This window comes from Heloderma suspectum, chromosome 2 (genome assembly GCF_057233095.1).
Source record: "Heloderma suspectum isolate Gila_16-S chromosome 2, 16-S_ref, whole genome shotgun sequence".
NCBI classification, from domain to species: Eukaryota; Metazoa; Chordata; class Lepidosauria; order Squamata; family Helodermatidae; genus Heloderma; species Heloderma suspectum.
The window spans coordinates 141,620,024-141,641,771 of NC_139459.1; the positions used below are offsets into that span (position 1 = coordinate 141,620,024).

The 21,748-nt window shown below is 44.3% G+C and overlaps 1 gene segment (V, D, J or C); it reads left to right on the plus strand.

The window, feature by feature from the left end:
- Positions 1-21,748, plus strand: part of LOC146352876 (T-cell receptor beta-2 chain C region-like) — a 127,755-nt gene that overhangs the window by 96,625 nt on the left and 9,382 nt on the right. The window contains 2 exon segments of the C gene segment in view: positions 12,238-12,297; positions 21,173-21,505. Of these exon segments, the coding sequence occupies positions 12,238-12,297; positions 21,173-21,505 (393 nt within the window).

Genomic DNA, 21,748 nt, shown 5'->3' on the forward strand with positions numbered 1-21,748 from the left:
GAACTACTTTGGAGCAAAGGGACTCCTCATGAGTATAGCGGCCTCAGAACAAGGAGGACTCTTTTCAATCGAAGTAAATTACTGCAGCCAGGACTTGGGTGGGGCTCTGACAGCTCCAGAATAAAAAGCCCAGTAAAGCTTACAGAAGGTGCTGGAAACAATTACTGTGTTTGACTCTAGCTCCAGCCTGTTACCTCTCTGTGGACCCTGACTTCTGCTTGGACCCTGCTCTATAAGTGACCTTGGCCTGGATTTGACTACTCTTTGCATTATCCCTTGTGTCTATGCTGCCTGGCTGTGCTATTTGCTACTTTGGATTTGGCTTGGACCGTTTGTGGATTCTGGCTGTGCTTGTCCCTCTCTTGTACCTTCAGCCACTGACTCATCAGACCCCAGCCCAGCCTGAACACCCCGGGTGGGGGAATAGGACAGTCACTTTGCCTGATGTAGATTCTGATGCTGTAAAAGCAGCAGGGCCAAACCTAGATACTAACAAATGCTGCAATTGCAAGTATTGCCATTCAGCCATAGCTGGCAAGTCGTATTTGGCATGTAGATAGAAAATGACAAAAAAATCATCATCGGCACCCCCCAGTTCATCCAAAGTAAAAATCTCTTTATCTGTCCTTGTCTCCACAAAAACATTTTCTTACTGATTTTTAGAGGGATTGCCCCATAAAGTCAATTTGGCATGAGAAAATGGATCAAACTGTAATGATGTGACATTATGCGCCCATTTAGAGAGAGGAACCAGACACAAAGATTCCAAAAGTGACCAAGGAAGAAAATCTGATGTAAATGGGAAATACCAAAATTCAGTACGAGTCTACAGTTAAGCCTGATGATATAAAGCAAGATCTGGAAAACCAAATCCACCTTCTTCAATCAGAAGTTGCATCTTTTAAAGAGATCATCGTGGCTGAGTGGAGCCCCTCCAAAATTTATGAAACAAAGCATTGATTTTGTGAAAATATTTGCCAGGTATAGATAAAGGAATCCGTGTACAACATAAACAATCCAAGGTACAGTATTCATTTCAAGTGCATTTAGTTACCTTACAACCTCAGCTTTAAAGATACCCATCAATCTAAAGCCCCCAAAAATCTCATTAATCAATTTATTCAAATGAGGCTTAATCATTTGAGATGCATCTCTGGGAATACTATTCCAAGATAAATAATAACATCCAGGCACCATCGAAATTGCCAATCTGGTAATACACCATGGGAGCAATTCTATGGCCACCTCTATGCATCTAGAGGGACATAGAGATTTTTGGTTTCTGGGAACTAAGGTCGGAACCAGGGCTCCAACCTCGGTTCCCAGAAACCATGCTCCCCACCCCTTTGTAGTGGGCACGGTTCTCTCTGCACCAGCTACATCTCCACACTTGGAAACAGAGTATGGAGACAGCAAAAAGGGTCCCATGGGCGGGGCGGGGAGGAGACCACGAAAGCCATGTCACTCAGCTTCCTATGTGCTGTGTGGCCACTCCTGCCCCAAAGCTCCCCAGCTAGACAGGTGAAGTCGCCTGTCTAGCCAGAAATGCAGGGCAGCTGGAGCACAGAGGCGAGGATTGGGTCTGTGCTCCAGCTGCCCTGCATTGGATAGTCGTCAGCCTCTGAGTTCAGAGGCTGGCGACTATCTCCATAGGATTGCACCCTATGAGATATAGTATCTCCAAGCAGCATCAGTTTGGATTTTGACCAATTAATTGAATAGCCAGACAAATAACCAAACATATTAATCAGCTGCATCAAAGCCGGCACAGATGACTGGAGTTTAGAAATAAACAATAAAAGATCATCAGCATAAAGAATAATTTTCAATTCTAAACAATCATGCACAAAGCCATAAACACTACTATTCTGTCTAATGGCACAAGCCAGAATTTCCAAACATAAATCAAATATCAAAGGAGAAAGTGGACATTCCTGTTTGGTTCCCCTCTCAAGTGGAAAAAGCTGGGGAAAAAACCATTAGTCATAATTCTAATTCTTGGAAATGAATATAAAGTTCTGACCCACTTTGAACATTCTAAAGGGAAGCCAAATTTAGTCAGAGTAGCGAAAATAAATTGCCAACAACTTTTATCAAAGGCCTTTTCAGGGTCCAACGAAACAATGGCAGCCTGGTCTGGTCTGTTACTATTTAAAACTATCAGATCAGTGACTAAGGTTATCAGCCCCCTGATAAATCACACCTGATCTGCTTGAACCGCACAACTACATTTCCCCACATCACTGGTGCCAACACGCACCGCAACTGCTGACACCAGCACTAACTACTAGGCTAACTTGTTCCCTGACAGCCAGGAACTCATTGCACTGAGCATACACCCATTACTCCTGTCCAGCATGTAGATAGGCATACATGTGATGCTCTGTGCAATACACCTGTGCTGGCTTCTTACCTTCATAGTTCCTTTTCTTTATTTGCATTTGTTTCTTTGGAAGACTATTTTATGATCAGAAGGGGGAAGGATTGATTGCCCCGTCCTCCTCACCTTGTAGCTAAACTTGCACGGGTGCTTAGCTTGCCTGTGTGCTTAAGTTATTACCCTGACTCTTTGATGCTGGGGCTGAGATGCTTCATTAGCTGGGGCTCCCCCTTGTGATCCTAGGGCTGACTCCCTCGCAAGCCTGCCCTAACACCTGCACTCCCCCTGCCCCACAAATGTCACTGTTAAACTCCCATGTAAAACTCCCTGTTTGCTGCTCCTGGATTGGGAGCTCTCTGAGAATGGTAGGCTACTTAAGTTGGTACCCCTTTATGCTAGTTCAGAACGTTAAGAACTTGAGATGGATATAGATTTTCTTCCTCTTTCCTTTTTTGGGGTGTGGGTGGGGAAAGCTTGCACATATAAAAACTAACAAGTCAGGAAAACATTGGGCTACAGTCCTTGACATCTAGTTTCCTTTGTGGAGGGATTTTTCTGTATGGCAAAGCATTCAACCATCTGACCCCATTTGCACTCTGAAGTGGTCCAGCCCATACACTGCTTCACAACTAGACATCTAGGGATGCTTGTGAAATTTTCATCAGGATTCTGGAATTCCAAATTACCTGGTCTTCTTTCTGAAGTGAGACTAGTGCATTAGAAATTCTCCATTGTTCCACTTGCTATTTCTGACTTAAAATAAAATCTGCATTACCATTGCACGTGTGCACACTGATAAAACACCCCCAAAAGGCAACCTTGATGTAACTGCTGGTATCTTGGCTTCAAGATTCTTTTTGTGAAATGCTTTACCAATGCACACGTGCATATGAGTGAACTGACAACACACAGCACAAAAAGAATAGTGAAGCAATCATATATATGATCACATCAATATTGCTTTTTGCAGAGGTTTATTAATGAATGGGCGACATGTGTGCATTGGTAATGTACAGAGAGGGTAGATGCAAATGAACTGAAGGAAATGAAAACTGCTGAAAACTCTGCATGCTCCAAGTTCAGAATTGATTTTAGAAATCTTCCTAATGGAATTCAGGAGGAGTGGAAAGCAGAGCAGAGTGAATCTACGGGAAAATAACGGAATGGAATGGGGGAAATTCATTCATTTTTAGGTGCACCCCCTTTCCTGTATTTCATGTGATTATTCCTCAGAAGCATCTGTTTTTCTGGTCAATTCACAGATGCTACACACAATCTCCCACCAGAGGAAGCACCTTTGGTGTGGTACTTTCCCCTTAAGGTCTCATTCTGCTACCGGTGCTCTGAGGAATGATGGCTGGAAGTGGACCAAGACACCCTCATTACTAGAAAACAAGATTGGGGGGGTTCATCACACAAGGCTGTTTATTTTACAGTTTACCAGGGCTTCTAAGCGAGATAAAGATCAGCTCTTTATGCAGACTGTTCTCCAAAGCCTTGGGGCAGAGAGCAAGCGGTGGATCAGTAGGTCTCCTGAGGGATTCAAGGATCTCTCCCTCCCTCTCTCCCCCTCTCCCTTTCTGCAAGCAGTCGTATATATGATCACATCAATATGGCAAGGCAGTGCACGGGAGGCGGGGGTGTATGTGTTTGTGGCTTTGCTGCTGTCAGCGATTTACATGGGGAGTTGCCATCTTCTTCTTCCTCCTCCCCCAGCCAGCTCTGCACTCACTTTGAGTCTCTCCTAGCCCGGCCAAGAAAACTCTCCTCCCAGCCTGGTTCAGTGTGGTTCAAATTCAACGTGGTTCAAATTCAAAGCATGGTGTGCACCTCACGATGGAGGCCAGCAATCCAGCACAAGGCCAAGCCATGCATTAGAAGGAACAATGGGCCGTGTGACATTCCATTGCCCCTTCACACACTTGAATCTGGCTTGGCATATTTGGGCGTGCTTCCAGATTGAGGGCTCCTAGCACTGCCAATCAATCAAAAGGGATTGTGCAGCTTTTCTTCTTTAACTTATTTTCAGCATTAAGAAAAAAGATGGCAGAAGTGGTAGGAAAACACGGGAGCGTTATGAGTGGAAGAGGGTGGCATCTGGATGCTCCATGAATTTCTGTGCATGAGGCAGGGCAGTGGTGGGATAAAAGCTTTGTCCGGAAGCACTCTGAGTGCAATTTCCAGTGCCTTGACCACATATCTGTGCTTGCACAATGTGGGGTGTATTTTCTGACAGACAAATAAAGCCTAGTTCAAAGAGATGATTAATAAATGGAGAAGCTATACAAGGGCAGGACTTGTTACCATCAGCCAGTCTGAGAAGGGCAGGTTCAGGAAGTGTGAGTCATCTGACATCATTTACTTCATGATCTGTATCAGCAGCTCATCTCCTTCATCACTCAAACTGGATATTTCGTACAGATCAAATGATGTCTCAACTGTAGCTGTTCCTATTATGGCTCTTCACTCTTCTATGTAAGAAGTGGGGTGAGGGTGGAAACAAACAATAATTTGAAAGTGGCTGGAGAGAGACATGCCTTCCCCCATGGTGTACACCAGGGTGACCTGTGGGCTTCCAGGCACTGTTGGGCCCCAACTCCCAGCAGACCCAGCCAGCATGGCCACTGGCCAGGGTTGACGGGTACTGCAGTCCAGCAACATCTGGAGGGCCACAGTTTCCTTCCCTGTACCTGGTGTGCACATGCAATTTCTTTTGTCCCATGGTCTCTTCTGATGTTTAAAGAAGTGCTAAAAAATAAAAAATATGTTTATCAGAGAAGAACATGGGATGATTGTACACACCACAGGCAGTGACCCCTTTTTCAGATTATATTTGATTCTCAGTCTGTAGCCTTAGCAGATAGAGACTGAATCAGAGAGAACAAGTCATGAATGGTAATTTTTAAAGGGAAGGTTTTGGGGTGTTTTGTTTTGCATTTTGAGCAGTTACTAACTTTGGTTCCTGACCTTGCGGCTACTGGGTATAACCCACAAGCCCCCTAAACCCTTTCTTTCCTGTTCTTTCCTTAACCCTCTTAGTTCCTTGCGGCGGACAAGACCATGTGCTGCTCTCCCAAATACCCAGGTGGATACTCCGGCAGCCTGGAGGCAAGACCAAAATGAAATGCTACCAGAACAACACAGATCACACCTGGCTGTACTGGTATCGGCAGAAGGCAGCTGACCAGCAGTTGAAACTCATTGGCAAACTGTCTAAAGGGTCTTCAGCCACTTTGGAAGCTGGATTTAATGACACAAAATTTGTGATGCAAACTGAAAATGACAAGCACTGCTCACTGCAAATAACTGAGCTGAGACCTGAGGACAATGCCGTGTACTTCTGTGCCTCTAGCGATCACAGTGTTGAAAGCCTCCAGAAGCTCCCTACAAAAACAGGGCTATAGGGCCTGTAGTTTGAGTGAGTGACAGGAGGGCTAAAGACAGATGTAATATTTAAGGAGTCGTCACAACAGGCTCTTCTCCCAGATTAGAGCCTGGATTCACAATTTACATCTCAGACATGAACACCCCCACCCCACCCCGAAAGATGAGCACTGGTTCACCCAAAGGTCTTTTCCTTCCTTCCATTTCAGGCACACTGTCCACCTTTTAAAAAAAAACTAAGTGGAACATGTGTTCCTCTTAAACCTTATTTTAAAAGCAAACATTTTAAAAACAGTGCAAAGCGTCGCTGAAGACTGGAGAGTGTGTAGCTTTATGACATCACAGATGCTAGCCAATCAGCACCTTCCCCAGCTGGCTTTGTGTCTGTAAGCCCTGAAAAGTCGCAGAACTGTTTTTTCAGAGAAAAAGAAATTGGAGTGTAAATGATATTTTGCTCTGGGAGAGAAAAAGAGTATTTTTGTACAGAATGCAGTTAGGGTGCTTCTAAAACAACCTGCCACTGCTCTGTAAGTATAACAACCCTGTTTACCATTAGCAGGGAAAAAATCATACTTTCGGTAGAACAGCTCACACCATCAGCAAACAAGACTACTCCCCACAAGCCTTCATCAACTGCAGGATTGCCCATCCCTTTGAGGGCTCCATCTTGTAATCTTGTGTGATGTATAGTCAATTCATGCCTTATTATAACTGCTCACACGTGGCCCAGTCATGTGAGCAGTGCAACGAATCAGGAGGGAGCTTACCCATGCGTGTAGCTCCTCCCCCATGAACAGGAGAATCAGATTGGTTTGAGTGCTGGTATCACCCTCAATAAAAGTGGTTTCTTAAGAGACCATTGTTGCATATTTTAATCATTTGGAAAAGATCTCAAAAGTTGGGTGCTACCAGACGGAGGGCTCCAAGTGCTGGCATTCATAAGGCAATGTGCAGCTCGTCCGTCTTTTCTTCTTATAAAAGCCTTGTCTGGAAGCCACCGTAATTCCAGAGCAGACTTATTTGGAAGAACAGATGTCTTCCTTCCAGGTGTACGACAAGTGTATATTATTATCGCTTTGCAGTTATATAATGCTTGTTAATGTTTGAAGTACTTCAGAACGCAAGAAGAGCCCTGCCGGATCAGACCAAGGGTACATCTAGTCCAGCATACTGTTTCCACAGTGGCCGACCAGATGCCCATGGGAAGCCCTCAAGCAGGACACGAGGGAAATAACTGCCTCCCTCTCGTGTTCCCCAGCAACTAGTATTAATGTGTGCCAGTAATCTTTGCAACATGCCTGTTGGGTGGGCTGGTATTGATATTTCCATTTTGAAGATGAGCTAACATTTGAACTGAGGATTCCTCAGCTCATTGCTTCCACCCTGAGCCACTACAGTACACTTTCTTAACTGTGTGCTTTTTGTTTGTTTTTGGTAATAAAAAAAAAAATTATCCTTCGCTTTGTTGTTCTTGTTTACAGTTTTTCTTTAGATATTAAATGCTCATTTTACTCCTGAACAGGAAAGTAGATACGTATCACTATCTGTATGTAGTTTCCTCACCCATCATAGACCCTTGAAGAGTTTTCTAAGCTGCAGATACCAGTGTGGCATAGCAGTAAGGAGCAGGAGAGGAAACACAGGCCTCTGTGGCTTCCTGAGTAGAGAGGCCCTTTAGGAAATCCTGCCTCTGCCTTCAGGTCTTTGATGGTTCCTGCCAGTTCTACTATTCCTTGACTTAGCTGAAACCTTCATTTGGCTGTTGTTGCCTGCGGTGGAGTTCAGGGAGGAGCCCTTTCTGTATGAGACTAAATCATTGTGGGGACAGGGGGGCACAATGATTCATTTCTCCAAGAGGCCTTTACAAAAACCTTCCCTTGGTTAACGGGATCTAGCCGGGCTTTCACAGCAGATATAGCTATGCAGAACTTCACAGCCTTCTTAGACTTTGGACCCTCCATTATTCAAAATATAGGACCCACTTGTAATCTCTGACCACACATTGTATTCATTTATTTTATTTCTAAAATTTATGTTCTCAATCCACAGGACTTTCAAAGAGGCTTAACACATGTTAGATGTCTTTCTCCTTCTGCATTTCTCTCTCTCCCACCTCATCCATCATTCTCCACCGCTCTGTCCCTCTCCTACTCTTTAAAAAAAAAAACCTTTACAAACAGAAAATGGAGTGGCATCACTGGTGTGACCCATGTGATGTTGTCAGTGTGACCTCTGGTGTAGAAGGCCATTTCCTGGCTAATTCAACTGATCTTCTGTTTATTGGATTTCTTATGATAGGACAGGGCTGACTGAACTTATATTCTGCTCATCAGACAAAGAAAAGGAGGCTCCTACCACAACTCTCATTAAGTTGTTTGCTATGGGTGGATTTCGACAATCATCTCTCTGGGCAGTTATCACCACAGGGTAAGTGTTTAAGTGGCCACTGTGTCATTAGTAGCCATTTAAATCCACTCATAATCATCATGTTACCCCCTCACAGAGTGATTCTCTTACATCTTCTAGGAATCCTCTCCCGGAGGGAATAGCCTTCTGGACCCTCGGCTCTTAAAACATTCTGTGGGCCAAGCTGTGAATGATATTAGCATGCCTGGTAACACCGTGTTCCAACAATATCCTGTATTTTGGAGAAGGGACCCGACTCACTGTCCTAGGTAAGTAATTCTCAACAATGACTTGAAGTGATTGAATAGCAGTTCCATCTATTCAGGGAACCCTGGGAACTATAGTTCTGCAGGAGGGAGGGAATCTTTCTCAGCCCCCCCACCAAACTACCATAACCTGGATACTTTGGAGGAAGCCATGGCAGTTAAACTGTTACAAGACCAAAACAGATTTGCAAGTGCAGTTTCTACCTTTTCAGGCTGAACAAATCCCCTGTTCCTACACCACTGCGGCAAGATCATGCCTTCCACTTTGTTCTCCAGGGCCTTAAATTTAAACATATACTTTCACTCCTGGGCATTTATAAGATGAGTTTTCAAACCCACATCTTCACCTCTGGTCTCTGAAAAGACCAAAGAATATATTATTTGAAATGCCCCCCCCCACACACACACACACTTGTCGCAAAAATCCAAGTGATAGTATTAGATAAAAAGGGAAGCATATGCTATAAAATGAATGGTGTGAGATTTCTTTACTTAAAAATACAAATGAAACAAATAGGTGTGTAAAAGCAACCAAGAGTCCTATGGCTTTCATGGGGCAGACCCAATGTCTTTAGATGCATGATGTAGTTGGTACATATAGGGAGAGGTATATATGTATATACGGGTAGCAATAAAAAAAGTTTGTAACAAGTGGGGCCAAAAGGCCATGAAATAGAACAGGTAGCAATCGTTCTGTCTGCCACCCTTCGCTACAGCTACCCTTTGCATTTCATTACCTTTTGACCCCATTTTCTCTGTACCTATCTCTCAACTGATAATAACCCTTCATGCATCTGATGAAGTAGGTTCTAATCCACAAAAGTTTATGCCATAATAAATCTATTTGTCTTTTGAGTACCACAAGACTTTTTGCTGTTTTTGCTACAACAGACTAATGTGGCTGCCCCTCTGGAATGTGATTGCTAGTATCTTTCCCACTTCTACCAGAGTTATCTTGGAAAAACAGAGAGGGGTTCAGCTGAAATGGCATGAGATCAAGAGTTTAAATAATGAGGTTCTGGAGAGTTGGGTAAAGAGCAATCTTCTGGAGGTAGCCACTGATTCAGTATGTTCTTTTTGCATCCAAAGATAAGAAATCCCATTTCAGGAGAAAACTCTGCTGATCTACATATTTATCTCGTGCAGAATGAGATAACTCATGAAATAATTCACCCATGAGCTCTTAAATCACCCTCTCTTAACCAGATAACTTCTCTGGGAAATTTATTCTTGTACCTCTGTTTGACACTGTGTCAGACAGAGATGCATTTTGGTCAAGGAACCAAGCTGACGGTGCTAGGTAAGTTCTCCTAAGATTATTCTGTTCATTACTAATAAAGGGGTATACTGGGAGGTTCTCCTGCATAAACCCCATTAAAATGAATGGGATATATGTAAGAGAATGGTAGTACTTGCTCAGGAGAATGTCCCAGTGGGATGGGCCCAAAGACCACATCCTACCCCAATTAGCAAGAAGATAGGCCTCCTTCCCTGATTCCCAAAATAAACAGGGTTCTATTGATAGTGTTTCAGGATCCAGCCTAATAATGGGAGCACGTAGGAAGAGGCCTCTTGATTTATAAACTGAATCAAACTTTGTAAACAGAGAGGCTATAATTTCAGCCCACAAGTAGCAAGGTCCCATGAAGTCAGCAAGCAGTTGTGCCAGAGCAACACTTTGAGATGGAGGTGAATGTTATTGTTGTTCAGTCGTTAAGTTGTGTCCGACTCTGTGTGACCCCATGGACCATAGCACGCCAGGCTTTCCTGCCCTCCGCTCTCTCCTGGAGTGTGTTCAAGTCCATATTCATTGCATCGGTGACGCTATCTAGCCATCTCATCCTCTGCCATCCCCTTCTCCTTTTGCCTTCAATCTTTCCCAGCATCAGGGTCTTTTCTAGTGGCCCTCCATCCCTCAATGTTTCCACAGCCATTGCTATTTTCCCATTCCTCTTGCACTTTTCACTTGGCAACTGAGGGGCCAGGCAGGACATCTAGGAGGGACTGCATTTGGCCCACAGGCTGCCAGTTGCAGGCCCTAGTTTTCCTAGGAAAAAAAGAGATTGGGGAGGCAGCATCCACCATTCTTTTTAGGTGGTGGTTTTCTTACTGTGCTCCAGCTATGAAGCTCACTTCGGAAAGGGAACTCGACTCACAGTACTTGGTAAGAAAAATCCATGCTGTATTGTTTCAGCCAGTATTGAATGTGAAAATTTGATTAATTTTGACAGAAGTCTGGCAAAAGTAGTGGGTCTGGAATGTAGGTCTTTCTTTGTTTAACTGTTATCTAAAATGAAATAGGAATGCGCAAATCACCAGCAGCAGCCTTCCCCCAAGAAAATGTATTAGTCTTATCCAAACTGATTTTGGCTTCCCTTGAACATCATTACACATTTTGCCTGAGGAGAAACCTTCAAATTCACTTGGGATTTGGCTTTAGCTGAAATCCAGGAGGGGTGTGTGTGTGTGACATTCATTGTCTCTCTCTCTCTCACACACACACACATGCACACTCACACACAATTCAGGTATGATCAAAACTCATTGGGCTTCCACAGATGTTTTGCCTGAGGAGAAAACTCTTAAATTCAAAATTTATTGTAAGCAAAATGTTAGCGGCAAGTTCAAATGATCCACTTCAGTGTTGGGGCAGAATACACAGGAACATCTATGTTCTATGTTTTCTACAAAAACAGACTCTCTGCATGTGTGCAGCTGATGTACATGACTTATATCGTTGGCACTTGATTACTGAAGGCTAGATGTGATGGGGGCACAACCCAACCCAAATTCTGCTGACTTTCTGCTAAAGGTGGGAGTGCAGGAGATTTAAAGTACAGATGGGATGGGGGGGTGGGTTGAATCCTTCCGTTGGCTGTGGTTCCCCCCCCCCCAATTAAAGTGCTTCTCTCAGGTTTTCCTCCAGTAGAGGTTGCTCCTAGTTATGGAGCCCATTGGGGTGGAAATGGCTGGAGAAATGTGATTCTGGGGAGAAAAGGTTGTGAGTGAAGGAAAGGTTTGGTTCTTGCTCCCCATACTGCACTTTCGATCTTATCCCACTCCCGTCCTACTTTACTTAATCACCGGTGACCCAGTTCACGGAACTGCTGCTGACATGTCTCGTTTAGCCCTCAGTGTGTGAACCAACTCCAGTGGAAACTATTGCATGTGATGTGATATAAATATTCTGGGACATTAACTGAAATGATACAAACATTCCATCTGTGATCTATAAAGGCCCATCCACACATGTGCAAAGCATCCCTGGAAGTTATAGTCAACAAGTGGCAGAGATGCATGTATGAATCAACCAGCCTAAGATCTTTACTTCACCATCTGTATGCCAGCCTTCCCCAACTTGGTGCTCTCCAGATGTGTTGGACTGCAACTCCCATCACTTCCAATGATGGAAGTTGCAGTCCAGCACATCTGGAGGGTACCCGGGGAAGGCCACTGGCACAGTAGCAACTACACTGGTGACAACCTCAGCTCAGCTCTTGTTTGCTTGCCAGCCTCAAGGAATTAAAGCTGAGAGAGAGAGAGAGAGAGAGAGAGAAATGTTGTCAGGAAGCAGATGCCTTCGATAAAGTGGGCTCTGTAACTAAATATTTGTGACAGATCAGGAGGAAACAAATGCCTCTGCCTTCTTATTCCTTTTCATGTCTTATCAGCACTGGATAGGTTATGAAGTAGTGGCAGGTGGGGAATCTTTGATGGAAGGGCTTTCTAACTGTAGTAGACAGAGAAGGAAACCATTGGCTTACTTGTGGGCAATCTGACAGGGTTTATTTCATAAGCTAGCTGTCTGTGCGAACGTGGCGTCGGTATACTTTGGAGCAGGGACCAAGCTGACTGTTTTAGGTAAGGAAATATATCTTCTAATGAACCTCCATGATGAAAACAGGTAAATCGAGGATTCTTTTGTCTCCATCTTGTTATGTTAACAAAACTAGACATAGGCCGGGTTTGCACCATCAGCGGGGGAAACTACGCAGTAGGGGTTGTTTCCCCCGCCCCTGCACGTGCCCGCCATTTGCTTAATTACCCATGCCACATCACGGGTTAGCATGTCATCCAAACCCAGTGTGTGGTACAGCAGGGGTAGCTTCTAACCCACCCCGCAACCCATGGCTTAATTAAGCAAATGGCTGGTGCGTGAGCAGCACATGCAGGGGCAGGGGAAACAACCCCTACTGCGTGGTTTTCCCTGCTGACTGTGAGAACCCGGCCACTGTGTGTGCGTCATATAGTTATTGAATGGCTGGCATGCTGGAACATTTTCATTTTAACAAGCAATTTGATTCCAAAATTTGTTTCAGTTCTGGCGTCAATCAGAGAAGAGAGCTTTTTTTAATGTAAATTGTTTGAACTTTAGTCATCTGTATGCCCATAACTGTTTCAAAGGCTAAAATATGGCCTCCAATAAATCCACTGCCCGGGGATACAATTAATTAGCAGCAAATCCTGTGATCAGGGTGTTTAGAGGACAGCAATTGTGGCTGACCATAACCATGTTCTCCTGGTTCCCACATTACCTTACATTTGACCATGCATGCTAGTGCATCCCCTACGACAGTCCTCCCCTACCTGGTGCCCTCCAGATGTTGTGACCTTCAACACCCATCAGCCCCAGCCAATGTTCATGAATGCTGGGAGTTGTAGTTCAAAACATCTGTAGAGCACCAGGTTGGGGAAGGCTCCCTAGGACAACTGGGACCCACTATGGTGGAGTGTTTTGGACTCGGTCTGGGAGACTTGGCTTCAACTCCCTGCTCAGCCACAAAGCTCCCTGGTTGACCCTGAGCCGCTCGCTATTTCTCAGTTCAGCCGCCCTCCCCATAAGTATAACAGGGAGGGAACTATGCAAGCCAACCTGAGCTCCATGGAGGAGAGAAAGAATATTAATATAATACATAAATAAATGCACAAAAATGTATTGAGAGAATCTGTTTTAACTAAGGAAGAGCTCTGAATGTAAGTGCTGCCTTCCTGGTTAGAGCAAAGTCTATGCAGCCGAGCACTCTTCTCCCAACGGCAGGTTAAAAAAAAGTGAAGGGGGGAAGAGCTGGTAGTAGCATAGACTGGTGACATCCTCTTTGAGAGAGTTGCCCCCAACCTTTGATGAGCAGCATTCCCTTTGGTAGTACAGTTTCACACTGTGCAACAACTCCCCGTTGCACTTTGGCCAAGGAACTCGAGTGTCTGTTTTAGGTAAGCAGAAGGAACCGACAATATGGAATGAGATGAAAATAATGGTCTACCCTATGTGCTTGAGAGGGTTTGTTTCATGTCATGGAATCCAGGATCTTAGTAGGCAACTACTGTGTGAAACATGAGAGGCAGTGGGGTATAGTGGGCAGAGTGTTGATCATGGACTAGAGAGACGACTGCTCAGCCCTGAAGCTCACTGAATGGCCACTTATTTTTTCTCAGTCTGCTTTCCAGGGTTGTAGTGAGGTTAAAATGGAAAAACCTTAATACATGTTTCCTTGAGCAACTTGCAGGAAGGGTGGGATACAAATCAATAGACTGTGCTGTGGGTGCCTTAACTGTTCTACCCTGTACTGATGCTGGAAAGGTCACAGTGAATTACAAAGTTAACGTGAGCTGACAGCATGCTTCCCTCTCTGATCTAGACTATACTTGCTTGAAAGTTTTAAATAAATGAGAATTAATTCCAAGTAAACACGGGCTCCTAGGAAGTTTGGGGGTTTTGTTGAAAAAGGCTATATACTTCTCTACCAGAGCCTGTGCACAATCCTATAGCTCTAAGATTGTGCAAATCTATGGATGAATACTGGTTCCTTTCATCATGCAAAGTAGATTGCAGAAAGTGTAAAGAACCCAGAGGATCTGAGTAACTTCCTGTAAAATGCAGTTTGTTCTGTGGTCCATTAACTATGGAATAATAATAATAATAATAATAAGGCTCTCTTCATAACTCTTGAAGTAGACACAAGATTGAAATGGATGAAATTTCTGTAGGCTCAAGACAAGGCTCAGAACTAGTTTGTATAGATAATAAAATCTATACAAATTCCCTCCTGCACAGTCCCAAGCCTCGTCCTAGAACAGGTTCACTTACAGGGTGGACATGCTGTGTACCAATGAAAAACTGTACTTTGGACAAGGAACACGGCTTACTGTACTAGGTAAGATATCTGGGGATTATGGCCATATGAAGCTTTTATTTAGCACATTTATATAGAGCAACAACAATTCTGCCAGGTAGGACAGTATTATTTATCATCCACATATTTCAAACTGGGAGCTGAGGTTGAGAGACTGGATGGATGAGGAGTTCTGAGCTCAAGAAGCAAATGGGGGGGGGGAGACAGAACCCCTCCAACATAGTCCCAAAGATTTTTCTAGAGCAGGTTAATTTGCAGGGAGGACGTGCTGTGTACTGCTGAGAAGTTGTACTTTGGTCAAGGAACACGGCTTACTGTTCTAGGTAAGATTTGTAGGAATTATGACTCTCTGAAGCATTTATATAGCCCATTTCAAATGTTGAAAACACTTTCCATGTGTAATCATAGCAACAATAATTCTGCCAGGTAGGGCAGTATTATTTATCATTCCCATATTGCAGACTGGGAGCTGAGGTTGAGAGATTGGATGGATGGTGGGGCTTTTTGTAGTCAGGCTCAGAAACAGTTTGTATGAACTATGGTGGGGGAGCAAAACCCCTCCAACACATTTCCAAAGCTCTTCCTAGAACAAGTTAATTTGCAGGGAGGACATGCTGTGTACTTCTGATCCGTTGCACTTTGGTCAAGGAACACGGCTTACTGTTCTAGGTAAGATTTGTAGGAATTATGTTTCTATGAAGCATTTATATAGCCCATTTCAAATGTTGAAAACACTTTCCATATGTGATCATAGCAACAATAATTCTGCCACTATTATTTATCATTCCCATATTGCAGACTGGGAGCTGAGGTTGAGAGATTGGATGGATGGATGGATGGATGGGCTTTTCGTAGTCAGGCTCAGAAACAGGTCGTAGAAACTGTGGTGGGGGAGCAGAACCCCTCCAACACATTTCCAAAGCTCTTCCTAGAACAGGTTAATTTACAGGGAGGACATGCTGTGTACTTATGATCCGTTGCACTTTGGTCAAGGAACACGGCTTACTGTTCTAGGTAAGATCTGTAGGAATTATGTTTCTATGAAGTATTTATATAGCTCATGTCAAAGGTTGAAAGTGCTTTCCATGTGCAATCATACTTATCTTATAGCATCTTATGTGATGGATGCAATCCTGAATGAGTCATTCATCAAGAGCTCTAATCTGCAAGTTGTATAAAAAGCAAGTGAAGAAAGCCATGGAGGAGGTCTGCTATTGGGACAAAAAGTTTCACCCTGGGATACTTAGGAGAGGGAGAATCCATAGAATATGTCCTGCATCAAGTGGGGCAGTGAGTAGAAAATTTGGAACAAAGGAAGGATTTTGTGTTGTGTAGAAAATGGAACAAAGTAGAACAAAGATATGAATGAAAGGGGGCTTTAAAAGTGTGATGTCCTTTATGGATTCTTCCAAAATGAAACTACAGTTCTCTTTGGATAACTGCATTTTGTATTATTTTCTCTAGTGTTTTTTAGGATTCTAGGCAGAAACCTAAAAGTGTTTGGGGGATGTGAGAGCCACATACATTCCAGCCGTCCTGATTTTCCAAGAACAGTCCTTTTGGGAGATGTTGGGGATGCCTTCTAAATGCTTATTTACATGCCCTAGAAATTCTGCTCTTCACCCTGTTACTTAGAAGTTAAATTCCAGAGCGTGTGGGTGGGTGGTGGTGGTGGTTCAGATGCATCTTGATTCCAGTGCACATGGACGTAAATATGCACCCATGGGCGCAAAATGCCAGCACACTGCTTCACTTCCTCCACCACCATCACCCCCAGTGCACCCTAGCCTCCCATTTCCGATGGTAAATGCGTTGGAATTGCAGCTCTTCTGCACTAATGTACAATCACATCCATTGTGAGATGAAACAGGAAACATTTAGCACCAGGGCGAAACTAGACATTTCAACATGTGTGTGGTCCTGATGCCACATTTGCTGAGATAATGGGAAGGTGAAGCAGGGGGCATATACCAGTAGGAAAGTGGGAGAAGGGCTTAACCCTTCCCATGACCACTGATTCTCCTCTTCAAATGCCCCTAGGCCAGCCTTCTCCAACCTGGTGACGGCTAGATGTGTGGAACTATAACTCCCATCACCCATGACTATTGGCCATGCTGGCTGGGAATAATGGAGGGTGTCGTCACTAGACATATGGAGGGCACTAGACTGGGAAAGCTGCCCTCAGCCAAACTCTGTTAGCATTGGAGCCCAAGCAGGAGGGAAATCCTCGGAGAACAGTATTTGCAGGGAAGCATCTGCAGGCCTGGGAAAGGTTAAGCGCCCTCTCCCGCTTGCTGAGTCTCCCTTGCAAGCTCCCTTCCCAGCCCCACATAAGCACTATGAGGGGAAATGCTGGGCTGGGTGTCCTGGGCCGCCTTCATATTCATATCTAGTGCTACCCTTAGTTTACTAACACCTCCTGTTTCACAAGCCAGTGCAGGACAAGCTACTGCAGAGTAAATAAATACAAGAGAGCAGGTGGAATCCGAGCCTTCGGCAGCGTGTAATAGAGGAGGGGGCTCAGGTGCGAGGACAGGTGTGACATGAGCACAAGGGTCCCCGTTTCCACCTGTGTAATGGCGGTGTTCCTTTGGCTCTTACTAGAGCAGGTTTGCTGACAGGGACATCATGCTGTGTTCTACAAATCCACCGCACTTTGGACAAGGAACACGGCTTTCCGTACTAGGTAAGAAATATGTGGACAGTGGGCATAAATCTGCAGGAGGCAGGGTTAGTGGCAAGAGAGAAAGCGCCCCCACTCACCCCCAAAATGTGTTTCTGTGTAACTGATGCAAACTGTGGCCGCTGAACTGATCATCAGTAGAGCTTATCTACAGAGAGTAGAGGGAGAAAGAATCGGAAAAAAAACATAGACAGATTCTGCTCTTCAGATGAACATTTTAGGAGATGAGTCACTTCTGGATGGAATTTTTGCCTCATGTTGCCTAGTGACCTGAAGAACTCTAGTCAGACAACCAAATGTATTAGAGGATATGGGACCCTTAGATGAAAGCCTCCATACAGAAAACTAGCTTTTCAGGACAAAAAGTTCTAGGCCTGACATGGTTGTTTTATGGGTGGTATAGAGGATTTCAGGTTTTGGATGGGTTGACTGGGGGAGCATTCAGTGATATGCACCCCCACCTGCAGTCTGAAGAGATACATTCCAGACACAGGTTTATTACCTCACTGACAGCTAGACCTTTGAGGATGGCGAAGGGCAGTGGATCAGAGCTGTGCCACTGTCACCCCTAAAATGGACAACTGGCATGTCCCACGTCCACAGCTATCACTTCCTGTATACCCCAATCTGGAGAGGGACGGGTGGTACTCCTGAGGGGTCCAGGCTTGGCCTCGAAGTCCAGTGGCTTCTTCTTGTTCTATGTCTGTAGGGTGTGACTCAGACTGACTGCAATAGGTAGGGATGCAGTCTGAGCGTGAAGCAACATGGTGAAGTTCGTTACAAATCTGTAGTTTGCTGCCCAGATAAGAAAGAAAATTATTTTCATACTGCCTTGTACCTCTGTGCTCTGGATATCAGCTGCACTTTGGAACTGGGACCAGACTCACTGTCTTAGGTAAGATCATCACTAGAATTTGGGGGTGGCAGGGGGGAACATTTGCATACGTCTTTTAAGATATTTAAAGATATTTAAGAGGGGCAGGGTGCAAATCTAGGACTTTATAGTAATATTTGGTGTCCCATTTCAAGTTCCACTGAGTTCTGAATAATCATACATAGGATTAAGCTGTAATGCTGGAGACTGAAGGTAGCTTTTTTCAGAGCATGGAAGGAAGTTTGAAAGAGGGCTCAGTGGTCATGGTGTATACACTCATCCCACTTTTGCCCCTTTGCTGTTGTTGGCTTTTATTGTTTCAAATCCTGTTTCATCAGAAGCAACTGTGGGAGAAAAGAAAGATCTGTGTATACATCAAAGGGAATGATACCAGCCCTTAAAGTGCAATCTTTTCCATGCCTACTGGGAAGTAAATCTCATGGAGTTGAATGGGGCTTACTCCCAGGGAAGTGTGTATTGCGGCCTTAGTGATTTAAGGAGCAAGAAAATGGGGGGAGCTTGGACGAAAGCCACGTATTTACACACACACACACACACACACTATATTTCTGAGGCTTGCAAATGGAAAAATAGGGAATTCGGGGGGAAATAAAGCCATTCCTTGAAATATCTCCTCACACAAACATGAGTTCCAATGATATGATGCTTTTTAATATTAGCAAATTAGCCTTGCTATGGCAGCCTGTATTTAAAATGGACAATATTATAAATTGGTCCTCAACATGGGCACACTGAGAAAAAAATAAGAAAGTTGTGAAGGGAACTGGGGCAAGTAAGTTGTCAGAAGTGCATGGAGAACAGCACAATTCATCATGGCAAACAGTTGACAGTCCACCCATTCTTGATATCAGCAGGGACAAAGTTAATAGGACATCAGAGAGGGTTTTTGCAACCATAACATAATGCTAGAATGTAATCACATGTTTTTAATGATTTAAGTTATTAAATATGGAGTTGTAAACACAGCACTGATGTCTCGTAGTCAATTATAGCCCTATAAGCAGCAATCATTTAGGAGTAAGTTCCACTGAAGTAAATGGGACTTAATTCTGAGTGATTATACATGGAACTGAGCTGTACATCTCCAGAAATTCTGGAAAAAATAAAGCCATTGCTTGAAATATCTCCTCTCACCCACACGAGTTCCATTGTGCTCTCCTCCAATGATATATGATGCTTTTTAATATTAGCAAACTAGCCTTGCTATGGCAGCCTGTATTTAAAATGGCCAATGTTATAAATTGGTTCTCATGCGCACACTCATACACAGGGAGAAAAATAAGAAACTTGTGAAGATAATCGGGGCAAGTGAGTTGTCAGAAGCATATGGAGGGCAGCGCATTTCATCACCTGTTAACATCTCAACCCATAGATGATCCACCCATTCTTGATATCAGCAGGGACGTTAGGATGTAGTTAAATGGTTTTAATTATTTCACTTATTAGATATGGAGTTAGAAACACAGCAGTAATGCCTAGTAGTCAGTTATAGCCCTTTAAGTGGCAAACACTTAGGAGTACGCTCCGCTGAAGAGTGGGACTTAAATCTGAGTAAATATACATGGGATTGAGCTGCGCATCTGCTACACAGTAATTTCCGCGTTCAGAGCGGTCATGACACCAGTAAGAATTGCATGCATTCTGTTTCCGCAAAACCAGCATTGCTCTTTGCTCTCTCCAGAGGCAACAGAGAGGGGCGGAGCTCATAGGTAGGCACACCCATCCTTGGCAGGCAGAAGGCCCCTGATTCAGGCCCTGGCGTCAGCAATTCAAAGGATCCCAGTAGCTGGGCGAGGAAGGACCTTGCCCTGCCTGGGATCTTGGAGAGACACTGCCTGTCAGATTAGCAGTGCTGGGCTAGATGGACTACAGCCCGCCCCCCCTGCCCCCAAGCACACATTTTTGGAACAGAAAATATGACTGAAAGACTTTGGATTGGCTGCAATTCAGCCTTCATAAAATACAGGCAAACTGCATCCATCATAGCTTTTCTACATATTATGACAAAGCAAGATGCGACTAATCTATAAAAATTGTGAACAAGAGCAGAATGAAAATGAAGAAACCTCTTGAAAATTAAGAAGCCTACTGACTCTGTAGTCATACTTGCCTGGCTCCCTGAATGCTGTGCTGGTATGATACCTTGCTTGCAAACACAAAGGCCTTCAGATTTTTGCAGGCCCTGGGCAGGCTGCCTCTGTGCCCCACATGTACAGCTGGCCCCATTGCCAGATTTGGGGCACGCTCACTCTGGGCCCAGCCCAAGTGACATCCTTAGCTCACCTGCAAGTCACAGGTCCTCTACCAGGGCACCGAAGTGGCAGTGAGCACATGGGGGGTGGTTAGGAAAGGTGTTAACTCCAATGGGCCCCAGCAAATGCCCCAGAGCTTCAGCTATTGGGCAGTATAGAAATGTAATAAATACATACATACATACACAAACAATTTAAAGTTCAAAATGGTTTCTAGTGCTGACAATATAATTTGCTACGTATGAGAACATAAACACACACCAAGAAAAGAAAGCCATTCAGACAGCACGACTTCTGCAGGGAATTAACACGTGCAAAGAGGAGCAGGAACAAGCCTGCTGTCCCTGTGCCTAACCTCCATGTCCTGATCGGCAATTCTGTACAAAGTCTGTGGTGTTTTGTGCACGGAATGACCAACATGTTGAGATTAAGAGTGGAGACCATGGATGCAACCCTGCCTACCCTTGCATATGTTGATTCTCCAGAGAGGTCACACTACCTGAGTAGGACACCTTTAAGGCTGATTCACACATACACCTACGTTACACAGTCTCATTACTGGTTTCCTCAGCACTTGATGAATATGTGCACTCCCTCCGTTAGAAAGTGCTGTGTTTCAGGTGACACCAAGGGAGAGGAATGATCTGTAATGGCCCATTCAGACATGCAGATCGTCACTTGATGCCGGTGCGAGTAGCAAACTGACACGTGCAAGCCAACCCTTCGCTTGAAGAGGCGTGTCATCTTTGTGTGCCATGTGTACTTTCTCTTCCAGACAAGGGACAATTTAGCAGCCCTCCCAATGTGATGCTCTTTGCCCCGTCCACTCAGGAGCTCCAAGAAAAGAAGAAGGCCACAATTGTGTGTTTGGCCACCAGTTTTTTCCCAGATCATGTCAATCTTACCTGGTCCGTGAATGGCATAAACAGAACAGAAGGGGTAAAGACAGAGAGTCCCAGATACGAAACCACAAAGACCTACTCGCTGATCAGTCGTTTAAGAATCACCAGCAAAGAGTGGCAGAATTCAAGGAACAGCTTCCGATGCAGTGTCGACTTTTACAATGAGACTGGAAAATCAACCTATGGTGACACCATCACTGGTGTAGGTGAGTGTAAAGCAGGAAAGCGATGTGCAAGGCTGAGCATTCTCTGCGCTAATCAGATTTTTTGTGAAGTGAATTGCGGTTTCTTTTTATATAGCTTTTTAAAAACAAAATGTTGCACCAAGGTTACCCCAATTCTGCACCAAGAAAAAACGCTGAATCCTGCGGCATAGGTCAATTACACAAACTGAGCCAAGTAGCAAGATTTAGCTTGTTTTCCGTAATTTATTCAATTCTGGATAGTTA